Source organism: Pelobates fuscus, chromosome 12 (genome assembly GCF_036172605.1).
Source record: "Pelobates fuscus isolate aPelFus1 chromosome 12, aPelFus1.pri, whole genome shotgun sequence".
Classification (NCBI taxonomy): domain Eukaryota; kingdom Metazoa; phylum Chordata; class Amphibia; order Anura; family Pelobatidae; genus Pelobates; species Pelobates fuscus.
This window is the reverse complement of record NC_086328.1, coordinates 67,141,097-67,168,422: the sequence shown is the minus strand read 5'-3', so window position 1 is coordinate 67,168,422 and position 27,326 is coordinate 67,141,097. Positions and strand designations below refer to the sequence as shown.

The window sequence follows — 27,326 nt, the reverse complement described above, 5'->3', positions numbered from 1 at the left end:
ATTTATATCGCATATCTACCAATAATTATCTTGGATCCAAGGGATTGGGAACATCTGTGAATTGGGATCACAGTTTCACCCTCTCACTTTAATTCTTTAGATGTCCTGTTTGCTACTCAGTAATATCACTGAAAATGTACTAAAACTAAGAATTAGCTTGTGAATATAAGCACAGCCGAATGGGGGACGAATGTTGTTGGTTTACAAATAACTGGTCTGAGCAAAGCATTTTGTAAATTGTGGGATAGACTGGAAAGGGATTGACCTATAAGGCAAGTAGATCAACATAGTTTTTCATTAGAGCTAGACAGGAACAAAATGTTTTAAATGTGAAATTAGAACAGAGAATGTAGGGTTCTCTTCCGTAGAACTCCAACTATTGAATTATATTTTAGAAGAATGAACGTCTCTGATAAAGTACCTTTAAGGCATCATCAGCAATTAATCAAGAAATAAAATCATTTTGGTTGTATTTTTTTTATATAATAGCTGGTTTAAGTTAATTTGGGGTTTTGTTTTCGGCTTGTATGTATTGAATGTTTGTACAACAGAACCCTGCAATTAACTTGCCGCACATGGATATATATATATATATATATATATATATATATATATATATATATATATATGGCTTCAATACTGTGTTTTAAGTTTTCAGACCTCTAGCTGTAAAAAAAAAAAAAAAAATCTCTATAAGAATGAGCGAACCATCTACAACTGTGTGTTCTAGCGAAAGTTATAAAATTCCATTGAGAGATATAGCATATGTAAGGATTGTCTATTAATTTCAATGTGAAGTATGTTGTATACATTATGTTCTGTCCATGGAGACAGACAATTACCCTTTAATATTCTAACTGTTAGAGTAGTAAAAGACAACTGTCACCTCAAAACATTTTTTTTATGTAATAAATGTAATAATCCTTTCATTAAGTTTAAGGAAATAGGTTTATTTTTTTTTATTTTTAAAGAAGTATATGAAAAACAATATAAGACAAACTCATACCTAGCTTTAGGATATTACATGACCATTCGGCCATGTTCATACACCTTGGGTCAGATAGTGTTTGTAAGCCAACAGATAGTCTCTTTGGTCTTCCTTCTTCACTCCCTGTGCAGATTCAGGGAGTACTATTGTGACTAACTGTTGGCTTTTAAACACTGTCTGACTGTAGGTGCATGTATATAGATGAAGGTACTTCAGTCATATACTAAAGTTAGGGATGGATTTTCCTAGTCTTTTCAAATATACTTCATTTTTAAAAATCAATTTACTTTCACAACTTGATAAAATAATTATTGTATTAAACATAGTCTGGTAGTGACAGCTGTCTTTTAACTGGTAGATAGTGAAAGGAGTCAGTAATATAAAAGCAGTTAATTTAAAAATAAGAAGTTATGTGTAATTTGCTGTGCACAAATATGAACTGTCGATTTAAATGTTAAGGTGTTTCTTTCATTTTATGTAAGGAGGGAGACAAATACATTACAGAATGTATGAATGTGTTATAGACTTATGAAGGTAATGTGAAGTGATTGCTTTAACGAGTATAAAGACTAATGTCTCTGCATTTCACTTACGATCATTGCAGACGGGTCCACCGTACGAGGTCATCGTGCAGTCACATGTAAAACCGTCCCACTGCTGGAGACAAACTCCAAGATTTCCACAAGATTCCTCTGAGCATGTGGTGCTGGGACCTAAGAATAAGTGACAGCATTTTTAGTGAAATATAATTGTGGGTATTCTCTGTTTTGTCATTCATCATTTGCAATATTTTGTCTTCTCTCTCACCGAGTATGCTTGTCAGCATTATTATATGATTAGAGAGTGGTGTCTCCTTTTTTTGACGAATATACACAGTAAAAATAGAACACAGTTAGAAAATCTCATTATTTTTTTTTTGTTTATTTTTCTCTACATTTAACAAATATATATTTTTGAGGTGTAAAAAAATAAAAATAAATACAATTTAAAAATGTTTACAAATGTACACTACCTTGTAACCGAGTGCATCCATCTTAGCTACCTGCAGGGCCGGATTAACATAGGGGCTGACGGAGCTGCAGCTCCAGGCCTATTTTTTTTTTTTTAAAACTACACTTCACATGCTCTTGCTTAAGTATGGAAATTGAGGGATGTAGGTGAACAAAGATGGTGTGGACTGGCTGACATTGAAATTAGTTAAGGTAAAACTGACTTTGTGCACTTTGCAAATGCTCTTTCTGCTTAAGTCTCACTAACATTGTGGCATGTTTCCTTTTTTCTACACTCTCAATACATATGCATTTTCTCTGTCCCAGACTGTATGACAGGACCTTTTGTCTGCTAGTAAGAAGGTTAGGAGAGGAGTGGACTAGTGAGTGCTAGGAGACAGTCCTTAGAAAGGTAGAGAAAAACCGGAAAATAGAGTAAGCGCTAAATAACAAATGGGCAGCAACCCTATAAGGGAATCCCTCAAACACCCTTAAAGTATAACAGAAGAAGAAAGAATGAGAAATAAGGGCTGTGCCAGAGAGATTGCCAGGTGATTGCACCTGGCAATCAGCATAGAGAAAGCATACAGAGAAGAGAAGAAATTAAACAATGTTTCTATTTATCCTCCTCATTTACATGTTTGCCTGGCTGTGCCTGAAATAATCTAGATTATGATGTAAATCGCTAAATCTTTAATAGAAATATAAAAGAAAATGGAGTATCACATGGAAAAGGCTAACACGGGTTATAGACAATTTTTAAAGCTTTAACTGGAGACATTTTTTTAGTACAGCTATTTTGCCTTATATTTCATTTGTCACCTTAAATTCCCTTTGAATGCTAGATGAATTACACTTTTGTGAAAAAAAATCTGAAAATCATCATCCGCACTCTGAAATGAATGAGATATTTATAGAAATGAATATGATCATGACATGTACATATGTATTATACAAATCTGAAACAGAGATTTAGAAAAGTGTATTGCTTAGGAAAGTGGTGCAATTACCATGGAAACCGGTTCAGCCAGCAGGGATATCCTATTTTGTGAGTGCAAAGCTTTTTATGTTTAACCTACTTTTCTAATCACAGTAGTTTTTATATATCTTCCTATTGTTCTGAAACTTTACTTTACGTATAAAAAAAATCCAGGTTAATTTCCTCCTGGTGCTAAGGAAATGCACAAAAATATTTTGCCATTAAAACATATTTGCTAAGTGCAAGATGGCCCATTTCCTTGTCTTCCTTCTCCAAGTTACCATTTTGAAAACATCACTACAGTTGCAAACCTAGATTCCCATGGCCATAATAAACAATTGTATGGCACATGAACAATATGCATGTTCCCAATTCCCGTAACAACTTCATCATAGCTTTCTGTGAAAAAGCTAACTCTGCAGTATATGTACTACTACACTGAATTTTAACCTCCTGGGAATCAAGGAAATAAATGTCTTCCAATATGCCATACATTTTTGATGAAAAGGAAAAGGACGTTCCCAGCATCCCAGCATATAACTGGAAAGGCCAGGATGTCCTCTTTACAATACAGCAGAGATGGATAGAGTAGTTCAAAAGAATAAAAGAAGACTCATGTAAACAAAATTTCCAGTGCAGAGGACACAAGTGCTGGATTGTCTGAGAGATCTCTTTGCACAGTCTGCACCTTGGGTCTTGCCTCATGTGGTAGATCCCTGCTTCTATTGAGCTGGTGCTGAGTGCCTGTGCTTTTTCCTGTAGTGCTAGGATTAGTACCTCAGTTCTGTCCTTCAGTCCTGTATTTTCCAACCACTGGTAGGATTTTGTAATTTGAGCCACATCCACTATCTGCTGGTGGTACAACCCATTGAGAGGTTTGAATTGCCATGGAACCTCCTCCTTTTTTGCATCCTCTATCTGTTGTCTCAGACATTCCCTTAGCAGTTCATATTTGGGCACCATCTTTATGATGTACTTGTGGATTTTCTGTATTTCATCCAGGACTGTGGCCTTGACACTCATCAGTCCTTGACCTCGTTCCTTTCGGCTGGTGTATAGTCTCTGGGTGCTGGATTTCAGATGGAATCCTCCATTCATAGTGAGTAGTTTCCAGGTTTTGACATCCACAGTGATTAACTCTTCTCTTGGTTATGATTGCATTATTGTAATTATTACAGCTGGGTACCTGATGACTAGTATGACATTTGTGTTAAATGCTTGGATCTTGACTTGCCATGAGTTTACACTTAAGGACCTGTCTGACTCTTTGGAGGTACTTGGATGTTGGTATCCAATTTTCATCTTCTCCATGGTTGCCATTTGTGGTACCCCCAGGTAATTGTAGTTGTTCTCCACATCTCCTATTTGGCCTTCTGGTACTCATTCTGTCCTGATTATTAACTTCTGCCCACACTTATCACGTCTGAATGACATTCCAATTTCCTTTCTGTATATACATCCTCGATATCAGTGCATATACAGTCAGGTCCATAAATATTGTGACATCGACACAATTCTAATCTTTTTGGCTCTATACACCAACACAATAGATTTAAAATGAAATGAACAAGATGTGCTTTAACTGCAGACTTTCAGATTTAATTTGAGGGTATTTACATCCAAATCAGGTGAACGGTGTAGGAATTACAACAGTTTATATATGTGCCTCCCACTTTTTAAGGGACCAAAAGTAATGGGACAGATTAACAGTCATAAATCAAACTTTCACTTTTGAATACATGGTTGCAAATCCTTTGCAGTCAATTACAGCCTGAAGTCTGGAACGCATAGACATCACCAGACGCTGGGTTTCATCCCTGGTGATGCTCTGCCAGGCCTCTACTGCAACTGTCTTCAGTTCCTACTTGTTCTTGGGGCATTTTCCGTTCAGTTTTGTCTTCATCAAGTGAAATGCATGCTCAATCGGATTCAGGTCAGGTGATTGACTTGGCCATTGCATAACATTCCACTTCCTTCCCTTAAAAAAACTCTTTGGTTGCTTTTGCAGTATGCTTCGGGTCATTGTCCATCTGCACTGTGAAGCGCCGTCCAATGAGTTATGAAGCATTTGGCTGAATATGAGCAGATAATATTGCCCGAAACACTTCAGAATTCATCCTGCTGCTTTTGTCAGCAGTTACATCATCAATAAATACAAGAGAACCAGTTCCATTGGCAGCCATACATGCATACACCATGACACTACCACCACCATGCTTCACTGATGAGGTGGTATGCTTTGGATCATGAGCAGTTCCTTTCCTTCTCCATACTCTTCTCTTCCCATCACTCTGGTACAAGTTGATCTTGATATCATCTGTCCATAGGATGTTGTTCCAGAACTGTGAATGCTTTTTTAGATGTTGTTTGGCAAACTCTAATTTGGCCTTCCTGTTTTTGAGGCTCACCAATGGTTTACATCTTGTGGTGAACCCTCTGTATTCACTCTGGTGAAGTCGTCTCTTGATTGTTGACTTTGACACACATACACCTATCTTTTGGAGAGTGTTCTTGATCTGGCCAACTGTTGTGGTGGTTTTCTTCACCAGGGAAATAATTATTCGGTCATCCACCACAGTTGTTTTCCGTGGTCTTCCGGGTCTTTTGGTGTTGCTGAGTTCACTGGTGCGTTCTTTCTTTTTAATGATTTTCTAAACAGTTGATTTGGCCACACCTAATGTTTTTGCTATCTCTCTGATGGGCTTGTTTTGTATATTCAGCCTAATGATGGCTTGCTTCACTGATAGTGACAGCTCTTTGGATCTCATATTGAGAGTTGACAGCAACATATTCCAAATGCAAATAGCACACTTGAAATGAACTCTGGACCTTTTATCTGCTCCTTGTAAATGTGATAATGAGAGAATAACACACACCTTGCCATGGAACAGCTGAGCAGCCAATTGTCCCATTAATTTTGGCCCCCTGAAAAGTGGGAGGCACATATACAAACTGTTGTAATTTCTATACCGTTCACCTGATTTGGATGTAAATACGCTCAAATTAAAGCTGAAAGTCTGCAGTTAAAGCATATCTTGTTCATTTCATTTCAAATCAATTGTGTTGGTATATAGAGCCAAAAAGCCAAAAAAGATTAGAAATGTGTCGATGTCACAATATCTATGGACCTAACTGTATATATAAAGCATTGATGGATTTAGTAAATAGTAGTTCAATGAACACATTCATTATTACATACTAATAGTAAAAAGGTACTTATTTTTTCCTTTGATGTCTAACCAGTGGGGAAGGATGTGCACCAATTGTGCAGCCTATATTATCTTGTCCTCTATTCCAAATTTGAGTTATAAAACGGGATACAAAATGAGCAATTATTCAGGAAGAGTGGAAATAATAAATAGTCAATGAAAAAATAGTGGCATCTCTACATGAGTGGCATCTGAATAAGTAGTTGAGCATAGTGAAAATGTAGTCAAAATACAATGAGTTCCAAAGGTTAGCCATCTTTGCTGTGTAGTTTTGTAGCAGTTAGAGAGATCTAGTGATCCAATAATGGTCTACCATCTGCTTGTTCTATTTCGGCTGATGGATATAAATCTGAGTAGCAAGCAGCTTTGTAAATTATTATTTTAATTCCAATGATAGTGTTATATTTGTTATTATCTGTACAGTATCCGTATTGAAGGTAGCTCTACTACACTTGGGGAATTCACTAACCTGTCCATTGTGGAGAGTTAAACAATGAATGATACATTTTTGTCAAAATAACTGAACTGGAAATAAATGTGTAATTTGACCTTGAATATTGATTGTTTCTGGTCAATTCTCAGTTTAACAAATAACCCCTCATATATTTACTAGAAAGAGTAAAGTTTAAAATGTATATGTCAATAACCATACTTGTTTTAGTGCACGAGTCAGTGCAAAAAATCTAGCCACCAGGCTTTGAGAACTGTAAGTATTTTTTTTCCGATACAAAGCTACAAGTTTAAATGATCATTAATTGTGTTTCCGTATTTGCTTGTTAGCCAATGGGTTTATATATTTTAAGCTGTACAAATGTGTTTTGAGCCATCTACATTTTTTATCATAATAAACATGCTTGTGTAATTTCTCAGTTACATTTATGGCATATATTTAGTAATTTTAGACTTAGACTACCAAGGTGATAGTATGAAATCGCAAAAAAACAGGTGATATCTCATGCCACATACATACTTCCCTTAACACGTTAACCTTTACATTTTCTTTATTTTGTGTTAATGAGCTGTGAAATGCAGAACATTAGATAGACCATTTAGCAGGACTTACTACAAACTAATTTACAAGAGATTATAGCACTTTCATTGCAAGGCAAAAACATGCACATTAATGCACTATGCTACAGGCTCAAAAACATTGCTAGATACATTTATAGTTACATAGTTATTTGGATCGTAAAAAGATTTGAGTCCAGCACTTTCATACATCTATGTTTGTGGGAAAACATACTTTCTTGACTCCAAAGTGTCAAACATCATTTTGCATGGAACATGCATGGAGTACTGTTTCACCCGAAGCAGGGAGTACTGAGGGCCGACCGTGCATGGAGCACTGATTAGCACCATCCTTCCTGGGGACAGTTCTCCAAAAGTGAGACACCAGGGAAATATGGTGGGACAATGGGACAGGACCTGTAAATTGTGACTGTCCCACCAGAATCGGGACGGTTTGTAGGTATGTATAATTACATTCACATTAATAAACGTTTCAAGCCTATAAATCAAGGGTGTAACAAGAAAGCATTGGGCCAGCGGCAACTGTGAGGGCCCTTGCACTTAGGGCCACCTGATGGGTGCTGCTGAATAAGGGCTTTTTAAGAGCACTACTGAGCCCTTGTAATCTCAGCAGGCTGTAAGGAAGTGAGAGCCTGTCACAGAGAGTGCCATGAGGGAGGGAGGGGAGGCAGCCACACAGGCAGCAAGGTGGAAAGAAGCACAAGAGTGAGCTGCTGCAGACCCCACACTGGGTACCATCAGCCTCTGTCACAGCAGCAGAAAGTCAAGCAAGCAACCCTCCTGCACACAAAGTATGCTAACAGCACTTCTCCTTTGCCGAGATAATCCATCCACCTCACAGGTGTGGCATATCAAGATGCTGATTGGACAGCATGATTATTGCACAGGTGTGCATTAGGCTGGCCACAATAAAAGACCACTCTAAAATGTGCAGTTTTATCACACAGCACAATGCCAAAGATGTTGCAAGTTTTGAGGGAGCTTGAAATTGGCATGCTGACTTCAGGAATGTCCACCAGAGCTATTGCCCGTAAATTGAATGTTCATTTCTCTACCATAAGCCGTCTCCAAAGGTTTTTCAGAGAATTTGGCAGTACATCCAACTGGCCTTACAACCGCAGATCACGTGTAATCACACAAGCCCAGGACCTCCCCATACAGCATCTTCTGCTACAACAATCGATTTGCATAAACAAAGTATTTCTGTACAAACTGTCAAAAACCGCCTCAGGGAAGCTCATCTGCATGCTCGTCGTCCTCATCGGGGTCTCGACCTGACTGCAGTTCGTCGTCGTAACTGACTTGAGTGGGCAAATGCTCACATTTCGACGGCGTCTGGAACTTTGGAGAGGTGTTCTCTTCACGGATGCATCCTGGTTTTCACTGCATAGGGCAGATGGCATATAGTGTGTATGGCATAGTGTGGGTTAGCGGTTTGCTGATGTCACCATTATTGATCGAGTGGCCCATGGTGACAGTGGGGTTATAGTATGGCAGGCGTATGTTATGGACAACAAACACAGGTGCATTTTATTGATGGCATTTTGAATGCACAGAGATACCTTGACGAGATCCTGAGGCCCATTGTTGTGCTATTCATCCACGATCATCACCTCATGTTGCAGCATGATAATGCATGGCACCATGTTGCAAGGATCTGTACACAATTCCTGAAAGCTGAAAACATCCCAGTTCTTGCATGGCCAGCATACTCACTGGACATGTCACCCATTGAGCATGTTTGGGATGCTCTGGATCGGTGTGTACGACAGGGTGTTCCAGGTCCTGCCAATATCCAGAAACTTCGCACAGCCATTGAAGAGGAGTGGACCAACATTCCACAGGCCACAATCAACAACCTGATAAACTCTATGCGAAGGAGATGTGTTGCACTGCATGAGGCAAATGGTGGTCACACCAGATACTGACTGGATTTCTGCTGTTAAACAATTAGATCATTCTGGCTTCAAAAGTTTTTCTTTCTTGGGTATTTTTAAAACCCCCTTTCAGTACTTTGATTTTTAGGTCCTTCATTGAGTGGCCAGGCTGGGTAAAGTGGTGTCCCACAGGAGTGCAGTACAATTCTACAGCATTCTAAAACTGACAGCATTAAAGGATCATAGTCCTGCACATCCAGCAATGTAAAATACATGATTCAATGCACCAAATGGCACCTATGATGCTACATTGGGAAACCATCCAGCAATTAAATGGCAGAATTAATATGCATAGACACTCCATTAAACACCACAAAGAAGAATTGTACTGCACTCCTGTGGGACACCACTTTACCCAGCCTGGCCACTCAATGAAGGACCTAAAAATCAAACTACTGGAAGGGGGTTTAAAAATACCCAAGAAAGAAAAAACTTTTGGAGCCAGAATGATCTAATTATTTAACAGCAAGAATGGAGGACTAAATATTGATTTGGGTTTCCTGTCCCACTACCAACACTTTACATGAACACTCCCCTACATTATCTTACTGTTCTGTCATATGTATCAACATTTTAAAACACATTCCGATATGTTTATTCTATCAATATACGAAGTACTATGTGTAGACCTATGCTTTCCCATACTCTTGTACATGTATGCTTATATATGTGACTGTGCATTTATATTTGTGTATGAGTTCATGTGCATGTATGTATATGTATATGTGTATGTATATGTGTTTATGCATTTATGTGTTTATGTGTTTGCATTTAGATATATATATATGTGTGTGTGTGTGTGTGTGTGTGTGTGTGTATGTATGACGTGTACCATCTTCTGCACTGTCTGCTTGTTTGTTTTTATTGTTTTTTTTTTTCCTATCCCCCTCACTCTGATCTTCAGAAAGATATACACGAGCTTCTGCAAGAATGGTGTCTATTTTCTATCAAACCTGAGTCTTATCTGAACTCATGTTGCTTTAACCCCTGTATCACAACTCAGCTTTGAATTCTATGTGTCGTCTTGCTCAGAAATGCTTAAGACTTAAGAAAGGCAGGTTCTCCCGAAAGCTTGTCATTAAAAAATTCTGTTAGTCCAATAAAAAAGGTATTACAAGATACAAATTTTATCTGATATATATATATACATATATATATATATATATATATATATACACACACACAACCTGACACATATACACACACCCTGACACATATACACACACTGACATACAGATACACACACTGGCTCATACACACACTGACATACAGACACACACACTGACATGGCTTTACACCAGGATTTAAATGCAGTAACATAAGTAGATGTATTTTCTACTTTGCAGTTGATGCCGGTTAACATTTAAGTATAATTCAAAACTTTTGCAAAGGTGGCCCGAAACAGTTTACTCTGTGAAAATATGCCTATACTTTACTCATCATTGGAGCTTTATGTTCATGCCAACAGGGCTGCCATCAGGGGGTGACAACCATGACGGTTGTCACGGGCCCGGCGGCCCTGGGGGGCCCGGACTGCTCTGGCAGTCCTGGGCCCCACTTTCCCTCCCTGCACACATAGATAGCGAATATCGCTATCTATGTGTGCAGCCGCGGGCCCCCGGCTCCCCTTTACCGCAGAGGGGGCCCAGGCTGCACACAGCTTCTTCTCTCTTGTAATATCTCTCGCGAGACCCGGTTGCCATGGCAACGCTCCGCGGGTCTCGCGAGAGTTATTGGAACAGAGGAGAGAAGAGAAGCTGTGTGCTGCCTGGGCCCCCTCTGCGGTAAAGGGGAGCCGGGGGCCCCCCACCGGACCACCAGGGATCATGGAATCTCCCCCTCCCTGGACAAGGTAAGCAGGGAGGGGGGAGAAACATGTAATTAGATACAAAAAAAAAAAATATGTCCCCCGTCCTCTGAGTCCCACCGGGTGGCCCATGCACTTAGGGCCACCCGGAGGGCTTGTATCAGCAGGGGCCCGGTCGGGCGCTCTTTCCCCCCCACGACCGGGCCCCTTGCTTTCCGGCAGCTGGCTGGGAGGGAGTGAGGATGGGGGATCCTCACTCCCATCATCCTCAGGCACCACACTGGACCCCATAGAATCCACACTCCAGCAAAAGGTAGGAAACTGGAGGGTGGGTTGTCTGTGTGACAGTATGTCTGTGTGTCAGTATGTCTGTTTGTCTGTGTGTCAGTATGTCTGTTTGTCTGTGTGTCAATATATCTGTCTGTGTGTCTGTATATGTCTGTTTGTCTGTGTGTCAGTATGTCTGTTTGTCTGTGTGTCTGTGTGTCAATATATCTGTGTGTGTCAGTAGGTCTGTCTGTGTGTCAAAATATTTGTGTGTGTGTCAGTATGTCTATGTGTGTGTGTCAGTATGTCTGTCAGTGCATGTGCATGCATGTGTCAGTCTCTGTATGTGTCTGTGTGTGTCAGTATATGTGCCTGGATGTGTGTCAGTATTTCTCAGTGTATATGGGTGTCAGTGTGTCTGTCAGTGTGTGTGTGTGTGTGTGTGTCAGTATCTCGGTCAGTGTATGTGCCTGTGTGTGGGTGTCAGTATTTCTGTCAGTGTATGTGTGTCAGTATGTTGATCAGTGTGTTTGTCAGTATGTCTGTATATAAGCCTGTGTGTGTCTGTCATTACGTCTACCAGTGTATGTGTCTGTGTGTGTCAGTATGTCTGTCAGTGTATGTGCCTGCTTATCTGTATGTAGTCAGTGTATGTATCTGTGTATCTGCTTGTGTGTCAGAGTATGTACCTGTGCATCTGAGCCGCAGCTTTATATACAAATACACCCCTCCATTCAAACTTCAACACTACATACAAGCACACTCCTACATTCAAAAACAAACACTACACATAAATGCACACTTGCATTCAAACTCCAGTACCACATACAAACACATTAACACAAACATACTTCATACAAACACATGCTTACATTCAAACACACAAAACAGTGCTAAATACAACCCTGCAAGCATGGGAAATTGGTAGAGACCCACCTGTCAAAGCATTGTTAGAGTTGCACGACAGATGGGGTTCTACCTTTAGTCCAATCTTGCAATTGGGTGTCCCAATAAAATTCATTCTATTTAATGCCGCCACTGCATTGGGATGGATGCCGTGATTGCATACCAGGGAGTGAGGGGCGACGGTGGCAGGGCCCAGGGGGCCCAAGCAAGCGGGTCCAGTCGTTATTAAAGACGGCCCTGCACACACTCACTGCATACACTGACACAACACACACACTGCATACACTGACACAACACACACACTGCACACACTGACACAACACACACTCTGCATACACTAACACAACACACACTGCATACACTAATACAACACACTCTGCATACACTGACACAACACACACTCTGCATACACTGACACAAGACACACTCTGCATACACTGACACAACACACACTCTGCATACACTGACACAACACACACTCTGTAAACACTGACACAACACACACTGCATACACGAATACAACACACACACACTGCATACACTAACACACACACACTGCATACACTAATACAATACACACACTGCATTCACTAATACAACATGCACTCTGCATACACTACACACTAACACACTCACTGCATCGACTATACTGACACACACTCTGCATTCACTACACTAACACACACTCTGCATCCGCTACACACTAACACACTATCTGCATTCACTACACATTAACACTCTGCATTCACTACACTAACACACACTCTGCATCTGCTACACATTAACACACACTCTGCATCCGCTACACATTAACACACACTCTGCATCCGCTACACATTAACACACACTCTGCATTCACTACAAATTTACACACACTACATTCATTACACTGACACACTCTGCATTCACTACACCCTAACACACACTCTGCATTTATTACACCCTAACACACACTCTGCATTTATTACACCCTAACACACACTCTGCATTTATTACACACTAACACACACTCAGCATTCACTAAACTATGCACACACTCTGGATTCACTATACTGACACACACTCTGCATTCACTACACTAACATACACTCTGCATTAACTGTACACACAGCATCCACTACACAAACATCCTGTATTCACAGTACACACACTACATCCACCATAAATTGAAACACTCTGCATTCACTATACACAGACACTGCGTCTAATACACACACTACATCCACTACAGACACTGCATCCACTAAACACAGTTCATATAGTACATACAAACACTACATCCACTACACAAACACACACTACATCCACTACTCAAACACACTCTATGTTCACTATACACACTGCATCCGCTACACAAACACACACTCTGCATTCACTGCACAAACAGTGTCTAATACACACAAACACTACATCCATTACACGCATTCTAATTTACTTCCACCATACACACCACATTCAGTCCTGCATCATTGTCAGCGAACTAGGTAGGGCGTGGGCGGGCCCGGGAGGGAGGGGGCCCAGGGAGGGGGCCCAGACCTTGTGCTTTGTCAGGGGCCCCAAAATTTCTGATGGCAGCCCTGCATGCCAATGTAGCTAGGTACAATCAAAACAAAAGAGAAACTTTACCAATACACACCACAACAAATGTAGAGAAACACACATTTATTCTTCACGTCATCTCTGTGTGATTCTTACAGCTAGACTGTTATAGAATAATTAATAGTTTTAAATATTTTTAATTTTGTAATTTATATGTATTTGATTTGCCTGATTTGATATTTTTAACAGCACTATTCCCACCAATGGGACACCAATGTTGGTGTGTATGCCAATCATTTCTGTTTTTACACATTTTCATATTTAGAATTATTTATGGGAATAGGTTCCTTGGTTAAAGGAACACTGTAAACATTGTTACATCTCATTAAAAGGGTTTTGTGCATGTAGTCCCCTTACACTGTCTTTTTTTTTTGTATTAAACTGCTTTTGAATGGCCAAATACTGAATTATTGCCCCCAGCAGCCAATTGCTCGTGCTAAAGGGGATGTATTAACCCGAACACCAATGAGCGGCAATTATTAACTGAGACTGTCAGAAGATCGTTCTCTGTTTATCAAAGTTATCTGTTGCTGGTATGAAATGGTATGGCAAAGGGAGAGACTAATTTCTGCCTTATCCAAACCTCCAATAGTGGTTCTGCAGTTTGGCGACAGGGGCCCTTATTCAGCGTTAAACCGATAAAAAATGGATTGACATTGAATGCATAATTGGCACCAGGTTACTCCAGGCGCAATAACCAATTCAATGAGATGAAATGGTTATAGTGCCTAGAGTGTCCCTTTAATTTCACACTTATTACAAACCTCTCTACTGAGTACAGATGACCACTATACATCTTATCTGGCAATGTGAACAGTAATTTAATTTGTGAAGGCCAGTTAATCAACCTTCAGAATATCAATCCATATATATATGTATAAGAAAGTGTTGATCCATTTAGCATTCCCCTTTTCCTTATATAATTGAAACTGCCACTTTATTAATTTAGTCCTTGACTCTACCTTGTTCCAGACATTAATATTTTCTTAACCTTGGATTGTGTCCTCTGGCATTAGAAGTCTTGTATTAAAAAAAAAAAAAAAAAAAAAATATGCTATGAATGATTTTAAACCCTTCTGATATAGTTCAAAGTTTGCTTCTGTCATCTTCATTTCTCAATTATATACACATGAGCTTTTAAATTATATTTGTAGAATTTTGCCATTTACAAATGCTGATTTAAATGTGCACATTGCCAAATTTCAGCAGTGGGGCAAATCTGCAGCAAAATGCATTTTACTACCTGAAGTATCTCTGCCACTAGATCTGGAAAAAAAAAAATCCCTGTTAGAAAAATCTGGAGCCCGAGAGACAGATCATTTGACTTTAGTGTGTAATTCCATGATAATTTTTCCATCCACTATTACATTGGTCACTTTTTTTTTACTAACATATAAAATTGCTGTTGAGTTCTTTTCAGTGAGATAAAAAGTTGCCATTCGACCTCATATTCCATATCCTACTACTCCTTCCTGTACAACCAACAATTCTGCCACCTTTATCTACTTTGCAAGTGTACCTTTAAGTAATATTTAAAGTATGTTTTATTATCGTACTGTAACATTTTGTTTACAGTTTGTAATATGCTTTAAATTGTCTTCTAAATGTACTATTTTGCACTTTGAGTTCCCACACATTCCCATTACTCTAATTTCCATAAATCATATCTAATTTGATATTCTCCACTTAGATTGCCAATTCTGTTGCAAATCGGTACCTTGTCTGATATATACTTTACTTCAAGTCCAGTAGCAGGATAACTAATGAATCAAAATAGCACAGTTCCCTAAGGCACTCCATCGATAACTTTTCTTTACTCTTAAATTATTCCATTGTCTGCAAATCTCAGTGTTCTGTCATCTGACCAGTGTAGGACCCACTTAAGTACTCTACTAGATTTGATTATATTTCTAAACCTTGCAATTTCTGAATTAGCTTAGTGTGAGAAACAATACATTTTAAATTATATTGAAACACCTATCTGGTACATTTATATATAACTATAGTGAACCAATCAAAAAGGTTAAGCAGCACTGGAATTGTATAGAGTTTAGATTTTTATCAGTTCCTTTTTTCTACTTTATTTCCAATATTTAAAAAAAAAATCTGTCAAAGTAGCAAGCTTGTAGTTGTCAACTTGCTCTTAAAAGTGCAAGAATGAGTAATCATTTATTCTTACAGGGACACCACAGGCACCATGATACAGACTGACATATTTATGGTGCCTGGAGTCCTTGAGCACTGGGTCCCACTCAACTGCTAAACTGTTTACCCACCATTTATCTGAAGTTGGTATAACACAATTTTATTCAGAAAAAAATAGGTACTACTATATTTGTATTTCTGTATTATGTATCTACAGTGAGTATCTGCTGCTATGTAAACCAATAGAGTGGGAACCCCTGTATACCCAAGTGTGTGAATTACCCCATTACATGCGCATCACTGAGAGCCAATAGTGGGCTCAGTAAAATGCGAGTGTAAATCCACATAAATACTTTTTTTTTATTTTGTATTCTGATGTATTTAACATACTACACTATAATGGAGGACTGGAAGACACACTTAAGGCACTGCTTCCGTCACCCTTTTTTCTAGCTGTAGTCAATGTGTCTGGAAGAACCCTGCTTGGAAATATAGAAGTTTTTTACTGTTCTTTCTTTCTTGTCCCCAATATTTGCCAGTTGTCATTTGATCTGTAAATAAAATCAGCATTTACTTGTATGGGACATACATCTACATGAATAGGCAGACCTCTTGTCCATCGTGTCAAATTAAACTGCCTATTTGCCTCCACCCAAAAAAACAAACAAACAAAAACCAGCCTCTTCTACACTCATTCATCCTTTATTTTGGGAACAGGAATGGCGCTCCAAATCATGAATCAAAACAAGCATATTCTAACTTGTGCAAGCAATTCTTCACCAGATTCTGGCCCATGGTGGTTTAAAAATCATTTCACACGACCACCTGAATTTCAGTTTAGCCCAAAACCAATCTCCAAGTCTAATGTGTATTATCTTTTCAGCAACAGATATTTGTTATTTTTAGAAATTTTAATAAACATGACTCATAATATAACATTGTATAACATTGTATTTTCTTCTAGTTTGAATAAAAATGACACTCTTAGTCATAGGAACAACCAACAGCCATACTCAGAAAAAATAATTCACTATGCTATATTATTATATGTAACCAAGTTCGGAAACTATTTAGTCATTGTGATATGCAGGTTTTTTAAATTAGAGAAAAAGGGGTCCAGGCACTCCAATGTCTTCAGGCACCTTTATTAGAACATGTGGAACCCTGCAACTTTTTGACCCCCAATGGAGTCTTTGTCAGCTATTCAAAGACTTCACTGGGAGTCAAAACGTTGCAGGGTTTCACACGTTCTAATAAAGGTGCCTGAAGAAACTGGAGTGCCTGGACCCTTTTTTTCTAATGATGGTATTTATCATGTTCTGGGCTTGTGCTGGCCCTTGGTTTAGCTAAGCACAATGCCTTAAGTTAATTGAGTGCAGTTCCTTTTCCATTTTTGCATCACCCATTATTGACATGAAGGATCAGTACAATTCTCTTCTCCTGCTCTTCTCATCTTCTTGCATATCATGTAAACTTAGGTCAACTGGTGGGTTATCCTAATTCTGTATCTCTGAAGCACTACATGGATGTATAGCAAAACAAACACATTCATTTGATTTATGATTGGATACAATTGATGGCAAAAGAGATGATTGATGGTTAAGTGACAGCCACTAAAACTAAACTTAGATTTTGTTTCACAGATCAAATGACAAGTTACCAATAGAGTGGAAAAAAGGAGGAGTGAAAATAAGAAAACAAAATGTATTACACGCACCTCTTTTTCCCTGCATAGCTTATATTTTCTCACTTGATCTGTAAACTAAATGGCGTCTAAATGTGCTTCGGTATACTGTAAAATATATATTTATATTATGTATATATTTTGCAGTACACTTTTTGGCCTATTTTCGCACCAGTTTAGTTCATATCAATTGTTTTCCAGAATATTTTGTATGGATGCTATTCAGATGAGATAACCAGCCACATGGACAACTATCAGACTATCCAAGCTAAACTTTTACCGAAGAAGCCAAACATTTGGGCCAAACCAAATGTTTACGCCATGCACACATGTAATGGGAAGGAATAAATTAATAGTGGAATCTACAGGTGCCTTCCGGTGTAAATGCATTAAATCTCTGTCAGGTGGGGTCATGTATGTGTATGTATGTATGAACTGCAAGTGTAAATAGCAACTGGTTCATATAGCATTTATTGATGATGATGATAATTTAATTACAATTTAAAACTAAGGTTATGTTTTAAACCTCTATACTTCAGTTATATCACTTTTGTTTCTGTCTATGCAGGCCTGCATGAAAAAAAAATTGTTTAATTTTCAATCAGATATAACTTACGTTAAGTTTTTATCTCCTACTATTTAAGTTAAACTTTAATCGCACACATTAGGCTCCTGCAAAGTCTAGCAACCTTTTAATAGTACAGGAAATAATAAATTCTAAATTAAACAAACTCTGCAATGAAGGAAGTGTAAACATTAGATCTTACATTCCAGTAAGTGTTTAGGAAGACTGTGCACTTTACAAGTAAAGAGGTGTGACGAGGGCTATGTTAAAGTTTCGTATCTCCTAAATGACAGAGGATTGAGACTGCATTGGCATGATCTATACATCAAAACTGCTTCATTAAGCTAAAGTTGTTTTGGTGATTATAGCATTTTAGTCCTTGCATGGATAGATGACACTATGACACTGGTGAAATCCCTGGGCTCCCCCGTAGGGCAGCTATTTACTGTTCATTATACCATCCCCAATGGAGGCTACATTTAATCTATAAATGGGATCCTGATAACACAACAACTTATTATTATTACATATCAATACGTACCAACATTTTAAGAGCTGCAAACAGCAAACTATATAGCAAACTATATAGTTTTAAGTATAAGAAGAAATAAATACTCTGGTCTCTTGAGTTTGCGATAAAAGTGAAGCTATGGTGGAATTGAATTGAAAAGAGAAGGGATACGGCACCTAATGGTAAATTAAAGTTTTTCTGCCAACTGATATAATACTAATTATCACCTTTTTTATGAATTCTTATTTTGTCAAATCTTACGAGATGAAGGTATATTAATCGGTACTACTATTTCTTGGCATTTTTTTTAAGTCAATCAGTAATAATAATGAATACTTCTCTGACTGTAAAGAGCATTTTCAAACATTCACGTACATGTTTCAGGAGTCTGGAGAAAGTGTTTTTCTCTTATAGTTGTATTGCATTGTAGCATAAAAGAGAAGCTATTATGAAAAATAGCCTTTGTATTTTGTATGTATAAATGTGTGCTAGTGTCATGTATTTTTGGAGAATTAGACAATTTAAATGATAGGTTTATTTATTTATTTTTAATATTTATTTCACAGGCAAGGGCAGGATGTAAGTACTGCATAGTGTAAGCAAAACTGTCAGTCTACAGCATGCATTATACATTAGGATTTGACTAGAGAGGTGCGTCCACGCACAAAAAAAAGAAAAGCCTGGTTCCAGATTCCTGATTTGGAACAGCTAGGGATGATGTGCATTGTAATAACTTGTTTGTGCCGTGACACAATCATGATGTATCTATGCAATCTTGGGGTCAATGGCCCCAACTAAAGGAGGACAAATAAGACTCAGTGAGGGTCCTAATTCTAGTGCAAGATGTTGTTGAAACAAAATAACAGCCTTTGTTTCCAAAATCTCCTTCAAATTCTTGTTTTTGCAAAAAAGGAATCCTATACTACTGGTATTACTTAGTGCCTTCTATCATTTATTTTCGACTCCTCCATTAAGATGTTTTCAAAAATTTGCATACTCTTGGAGAACTGTTAATATATACATATATACCATTTAAAAAAAAAATCATGAGTGAGCAAGTAAAGAACATTTCTTTTATTTCTTATGGGATTCATATTTAACTGTAGGTTATAGCAGAATGGCACAATAAAACAAAACACGGCAACAAAGAAAAAAAAAGGAAATGACCCCTGTTCAAAACTCTGCATTGTCTTAGTTCTTTATACTGTGTACTTTCCCCTTTAGCGTCAATAACAGGGTGCAGTGTTTTCTAATAGTTGTCTATGAACAGGAGGTGGCTGTGCTTCTCCTTTCCTTTCCTTTCGTCCAACGACGTGTCTGCTTGATCCCATCCCGTCCAGCCTCATCCGATCTCTCCTCCCTTGTCTGGTGCAGTAGTTAACGCACATCTTCAACTGCTCTTTTTCTTCTGGTGTTGTCCCATCTCCCCTTAAACATGCTACTGTTTTACCTGTCCTCAAAAGGCCATCTCCTGACCCTACCTCCCCTTATATATCCCCATATTCCTGCTCCCTTTCTCCTCAAAGCTTTTAGAAAGACTCGCCTTTACCCATCTGACTTGCTTCCTCAATTCCAACTCTCTCCTTGACCCTCTTCAGTCTGGATTCCACCCCCTCTACTCCACAGAGACTGCTCTGACTCAAGTTACAAATGATCTAAGTGCAGCTAAATCCAAAGGCCACTACTCCATATTAATTCTTGACCTCTCTGCTGCCTTTGACACTGTTGATCATAGCCTCCTTCTCCCAACTCTTCAATCTCTTGGTCTCTATACACAGCCCTCTCATGGTTCTCCTCCTTTCTCTCCCAACGCTCATTCAGTGTCTCTTTTTCCAACGACACCTCCTCTCCTCATCCTGTCTCAGTTAGGAGTCCCTCAAGGTTCAGTTCTTTGTCCTCTTTTGTTCTCTCTCTATACTGCCTCTCTTGGCAAACTCATTAATTCATATGGATTCCACTACCACCTGTACGCCGACGACACCCAGATATACCTCTCCTCCCCTGACCTCTCTCTGCTGCTGTCCTACAACATGTCACCAATCGCCTCTCTTTTATCTCTGATTAGATGTCCTCCCGTTTTCTGAAACTCAATCTCTCTATAACAGAGTTTTCTATTTTTCCTCCCCATAACACTGATCCTCTCCCTTCACTCTCCCTGCAGGTTGACAGTACCTGCCTCACCCCATCCTTTCAAGTTTGCTGTCTTGGTGTCTTTTTTAATCCTGGCCTCACCTTTGCGCCTCATCTGTTGCTGAAAACCTGTCAATTCCAGCTTAAAAACATTGCCTGCATATTCCCCTTTCTTATGTAAGATGCTGTCAAAGAGCTTGATCATGCTCTAGTAATCCCTTGCATGGATTACTGTAATTCTCTCCTAATTGGTCTCCCCAGAAGCTGTACTGCAAGAAGCCATACTTTCTGGGATGAATGCTGCTGCCAGGCTGATCTTTCTCTCTTGTCGCTCCTCTCACACATCACCCCTCTGTAGATCCTAACACTGGCTTCTTGTACCCTACAGGTGTCAATTTAAAATACTAACACTTACCTATAAAGCTCTAACTAACTCCAGACCCTCTTATATTTCTTCACTGATTCATAGGTATGCCCCTTCTCGGTCTCTCCGCTCTACTGGTGACCTTCTCCTGTCTGCTCCTCACACCCTTACTGTGCAAATTCACGCCTGCAGGACCTCTCACGGGCATCTAATTTCCTTTGGAACAGCCTGCCTACCCCTGTCAGACTCTCCCCTAGTCTTCAATCCTTTAAAAAGTCCCTCAAAACCCAGCTTTTCCCGATTGCGTATTGCCTCCAGGAGTAACTTCTATCTCTCAAACCTTCCTCTTGAGCAGGGTCCTCAACTACCTATTGTTCCTGTTACATTTTGTTATTGTCTCATTTGGTAAATGACCCTCTTATTGTAAAGCACTGCAGAATAAGCTGGCACTATATAAATACCAATAATAATAATAAATCATATGTGTCCCCTAATTCGTACAGGTGGTATAGCTGCCCATTTGTCTTGTCAAAATGCCTCCAGGTCATGCAAAGTGTTTGGTCATCTTGCATGAAATGCACGTTTGAGATCTCAGATTGGCTCAATGATGGCCACTTCATGCTGGAAAGTTGAAGAGTGCCCCTTTGTGCAAAATAATGCAAATTGTCTGCCAGTATTTTCTGATAGCATGCTGCATTCATCTTGTCATCCATTTTCACAAGAGTCCCCATGCCTTTAGAGCTCACAGCCTCTCCCCCACCCAAACATCAGGGAGCCACCACAATACTTCACAGTGGGGATGGTCTTCTTTTTACTATAGGCCTTGTTGACCCCTCTCCAAACATAGCGCTTGTGATTGTGGCCATAGAGTGCTATTTTAGTCTCGTCACTCCAAATTACAGTGTGCCAGAAGCTGTGAGGTGTGTCAGGGTATTGTTGGGTATATTGTAACCAGGCTTTTTTTGCAACTCGGCCATACAGTTCATTTTTGTTCAAGTATTGTTGTATTGTGCTCCTTGAAAAAAAAAAAAAAAAGACACTGTCTTTTTCAAGAGCAGCCTGTTTTTGTCCTGAGGTTACCTGTGGGGTTTTCTTTGTATCATGAACAATTCTTCTGGCAGTTGTGGCTGAAATCTTGGTTTACTTGACCTTGGCTTGGTATCAAGAGATCTTGGTTTACTTGACCTTGGCTTGGTATCAAGAGATCCCCAAATATTCCGTATTGAACAGTACTAACTGGCATTTTCAAGGCTCTGGATGTCATTTTATATCCTTTTCCATCTTTATAAAGTTCCATTACCTTGTTACGCAGGTCTTTTGACAGTTATTTTCTCCTCCCCATGGCTCAGTATCTAGCCTGCTCAGTGCATCCACGTGAGAACTGACAAACACATTGACTATTTATACACAGTCACTAATTGCAATTTAAAAAGCCACCAGTTTGGGTAATTAACCTTTAATTGCCATTTTAGTGTGTGTCACCTTGTGTCTATGTAACACAGCTAAATATCCAAGGGCATGTAAACTTATAAACTTACAAATATATTCGGTGCAATACAAACCATTGTGTGGAAATCTATTCACAAACTGGACTTTACATAGGACATGAGGTCATGCGTTTAGACTGGAAGAAAAAGATTTTGTCTAAGGCAAAGGAAAGCTTTTTTTTACTGTAAGAACAATAAGGATGTGGAATTCTCTGCCAGAAGAAGTGGTTTTATCAGAGTTCATACAGATGTTCAAACAGCTACTAGATGCATACTTGCAAAACCAGAATATTCAAGGATATAATCTTTCAATATAGGGTAACAACTGCTGATCCAAGGATAAATCTGACTGCCATTCTGGGGTCAAGAAGGATTTTTTTTCCTAGCTTGTGGCAAAATTATAAGTGCTTCAAACTGGGTTATTTTGCCTTCTTTTGAATCAACAGCAAAAAACAAATGTGAGGAAGGCTGAACTTGATGGATGCAAGTCTCTTTTCAGCTTTGTAACTATGTAACTATGTATCAGGATCTGCTCTGTTCTGTTCTGATGTCTGACCATGGCTTCTGGTATCCAGTACTCTTTTTACAATTCTTGTTTAGTTTTTCTTGTTTTTTTCTGGTTTTCTATTCTATGTCTGGTTTTCTTTATGCTGGGTTTTCTGGGTTCATTCCTGTATTCCGTCCCTGTTCCCAGTATCCAGGATTTGTTTAAATGTTTGTTTTATGTTGCCACACCCGTTCCTTTTCCATGATTCCTTTTGTTTCAGTCTGGACCTGCAGCAGTGGTTTCAAGTCCTCTGCCCTTTCTTGCAGGTAAGTGCTATATGTGTTTTATTATGGTTCTTTTAGCGAACATTAGGCAGAATAGGACCTGCCGAATATGGGGTACATTGGCGTTGTGGCAGGCTTATGCGATGTATGATCATATAATGTAACTAAATCCCCATAGTTTTCATATATAGTACTTAGTTTTGTCTCCTCTTGTTTTGCCTGTTATATCTTGTCTTGTTTTATTTTTCTTTCCAGTCCATGTACAGTCCTGTCTTGTCCTGCCCATGTTATGTTTATGTTTCCCTTATGTATTGTGTACATGTTCTGGGTTTTGCTTTCTGTCCTTCTCTGGTTCTGGGTTCTACAAGTTTTGTCTTGTTTTCTTGTTTGGTGTCTATCCTAGTCTTATCTTGTTTCTAGTACTGGATACATCTCAGAATTCATCTGCTCTGGCTTCCACTAAGCTGCACAGGGTCTTGGTATGTGGCCGCACAAACGCTGGTGCTCAACACCAGGGGGCGTGTGGTTATCTTGCACCAGGCCCTATCTATCCACTACCACGCTGAAGACTCTGCATCAGGCACAGGGGTCCCGGTCTTCGGACTGCCACCCTGACACTATGTAACTCTAAGAATAGTGAGGGAGCAATATTGCTGTGAATGTCAAGGCTCCTGCGGAGCGCACTCAAGTGCTGCATGTCACAGTGTGACTGGTTTGTACACTGTTAACTAACGCAAACATGCATGCATGATCACACATATAATCACACGACAGCCACTGAGCAATAAGTGTGCTCCTAGGGCTATATAAGCTTATTTTTGTTATTTTTCTGTGCTTTGTCATGGTTTCTCTTGTTATCTGAGATCGTGTTCTATTTACTGATTATACTATATTATGTGGTAGTATATAGGTGCTAGACCTATATTAAAGTGGAGCGCTAGGTGAACATGCATAGACAATGCTTACCCCTCAATAATACAATAAGGGGATGTGGTGTTGACCAAGATATATGAAATAAAAAAACATATAGAAATATATAGTGCAGATGGTATAGATGACTGATTTTCAAAATATAGGTGATATATATAAACTCACAGAGATCTGAGCCTGTGTAGTGACTGGCTCAGTAAAAAGTGTCTTTATGCTCTTAGGTCAGCATCCCACCTCTAATGGGTTGTAGATGAATATCCTCCAGACATGTAAATTTATCAATAATACTAGCATGTGTTACTTCATCAGAAGTAACACATGCTAGTATTATCGATCCTATTGCCATGATTACTTTGTATGTTAATTTGATACACATACTGTGATGATCTTTGCTCAAATCTGACTAATATACATACAGAATCTACCATACACTGGGCCTACTTTTTACCAACAATTAAGCCAGTCATGTATACTGCGTGGTAGACCTGTTTCATCTAAAGTAGGAATAGCCTTACAAGGCTAAGGAATTTATGTATATAGCTATTTTGCTTATAAATTAAGTTTTTGTTACATTTGTCTCCACCACAGAGATCACACCATTACTTTAGATACTGGTATATATCCAAGGAGCCCTCTCCTCACTTATGTGAGAAGATTGTGGCTTATTCTTCTTTTTTCCTTTTTTTCTTTTTCATACATTGGGGGGTTAAGCCCCGAGACACCTCTGGAGTGTCTCACTGGTGTATCACCTCTGTGACTGTGTTAACACTTAAGACACAAGTTGCTGTTATGCTGTTGTATGTATGTAACACAGTCATAGAACCCTTTTCTATATATTCTATTAATTAGCCTTAAAGTCGACCATTTTCAGGAGTAATGAGCTTTAGTATTCAGATCATCGTTTATATTGTTAAATGAAAGGGATACTATAGGCACCCAGACCGGTCCAGCTCATTGAACTTGGATATCCTAACAATCCAAGGATGGAAAACAGATAGAGAAGAGGAAATAGTCGAATATCAAAAAGATAATGCTAGATTAGATAGATAGTCACAAAGATAGTCCTTGCTAAATAACAAAAAGTTCTTGATAAGGGGGATGGTTGCAGCAGCTAGTTCAATGTATTTGCCAATTTAGACAGTTCCCGTAATATGAAAGGATAATAAATGACAGAGAGAACAAAATAGTGTGATATTGTATGTGACAAGTGCAGAAACAATCTTATTAGAAATACACCTACAGACAAGGAGCCATCTGTTGGCTCAATTGTGTCTGCTTCTGACAATATGATCCTTGTCACAGGATATTTGGTAGAAAATCAGACAGGGTCTTTATAGGGGTACAGGTTCATCTTACAATATTTTCAGAACATGGCATCTCATATGAAATTCATAAAAAACGGAATCCAATAGTGCAAATCAATAAAAACAACCCAAGTGTGTTTATAATAAAAAAAGTATAAAATGCACTCACAAAGAGCTTTCAATTCATCTCTTAGTAAAATCATGAAGCAGTATAATACCCGCTATACTGTTTGCATAACAGACTGATCCCCTTCGGCAGTCCAGAGCCGAAATGCCAGCAAGTCCTCTCTGCACGAGAGATACAATAAACACAGACAATTGTTTGGCCTTCTTTGGGCTTCGTCAGCAAGGTGTCGCTGATAGTACTCTAGGCATGGTGAGCACGAAGTCCACGTCTGGATTACCCTTTTAGCTTAGGGAGAAGCCAAGCAAATGTGCTGCAACAAAAATGGAAAATCTGAGAACTCTGAGAATGGGCAAAACCTTAGAGAAAGTAGCTTGAGAAATCCTCAGGTGTAGGATTATTATCCTACAATGAGACAAAGGATCAATAGAACAAATAATATAGTGTAGTAAGACAAATATTGATTAGAGATACACTTACAATGTATAGAGCTATCAGTTAGCTCTACTTCTGTATGCATGAGCGGCGTAATCCATACCTAAAGATATGCAGTGTATCTCTTCATCCAATGAGGAGTGGTCTGGGAAGATAAACACCAATATAGTGTAGTAAAATTAGTGTTACAGGTTGGGTATGTATATGTATGAAAAAACACTCACATAATATGGAGCCTTCTGATGGCTCCCAACAAATATTGTGGAGTGTTATAATCCTCACTCTGGGATATATTGGTCGCTGAGGTCGCCGTGATAATATGTGAATAAAAACAAAATAGAATATAGTGCTTACTATAGCTTAGAAAAGATTGAATGATTAAATGTATTTATTTATTTATAAAATATTTTACCAGGATGGATACATTGAAATTTCTCTCATTTTCAAGTATGTCCTGGGTAAATAATGGAAATGTATTCACTTGTGTGGAGGGTGGCACATTTCCCACTCAAGGAATATATCCAGATGCCAGGAGTAACAAAGGACCATTCTTCAACACAATATAAGGCATGATGAAACCACTATAATGACAGGCATTTTAAAAATAAGAAGAGAAGCATAGCTGCATCTCCTGTACTAATAAAACCTAGACAGAGCAAAGGAGGTGTTGAAGGTAGTGCCAATAGTAAATGGAGGCAGGTTGGAAAGGGACAATTGAACAACTCTTCATCCTGGTGAAGTGTCCACCAACCTACTTCTAAATGCTTTGATAGATGTAATAAAAGGCTAACAAAATCCACTGTCTGATATTCCAGATTTATGTAGTGCTTCTACTCTCCTGCATTACTTTCTTTTTGACCGCACCCTGGTGGCAGTTTATGGTGTCTGGGAATGGTGGTAGTAGTAAATGAGGAAGAACCATATTGAAATAGTAAACTTGAGCATTGCAGGAGGATAGCCAGGAATTCCCACCATAATGTGAGGGCTAACCAGTTCTCTAGGCAGGAGCAAGAGAAAACATGACTTCTACAACTGCGCATGGTGGAACTACACTGTAGAGATGATGGAAAGAATTTTGGGACAACAGAGGAGAATTAATAGTCTGTCTTCCCACTGATAGCTTGTAATTTGGTCCCCACTGGGGAATGAGGATTGGACAATAAGGT

The 27,326-nt window shown here is 38.9% G+C and overlaps 1 protein-coding gene across 15 annotated transcripts in view; it reads right to left on the bottom strand.

Annotated features, from left to right (window-relative positions):
• NRXN2 (neurexin 2) overlaps window positions 1-27,326 on the bottom strand; it is a 973,084-nt gene that overhangs the window by 331,333 nt on the left and 614,425 nt on the right. For all 15 annotated transcript variants that reach the window (XM_063438522.1, XM_063438529.1, XM_063438527.1 and 12 more), the window contains one exon: window positions 1,582-1,701. In XM_063438522.1, the coding sequence (XP_063294592.1) occupies window positions 1,582-1,701 (120 nt within the window). The remainder of the gene's footprint in view (window positions 1-1,581; window positions 1,702-27,326) is intronic.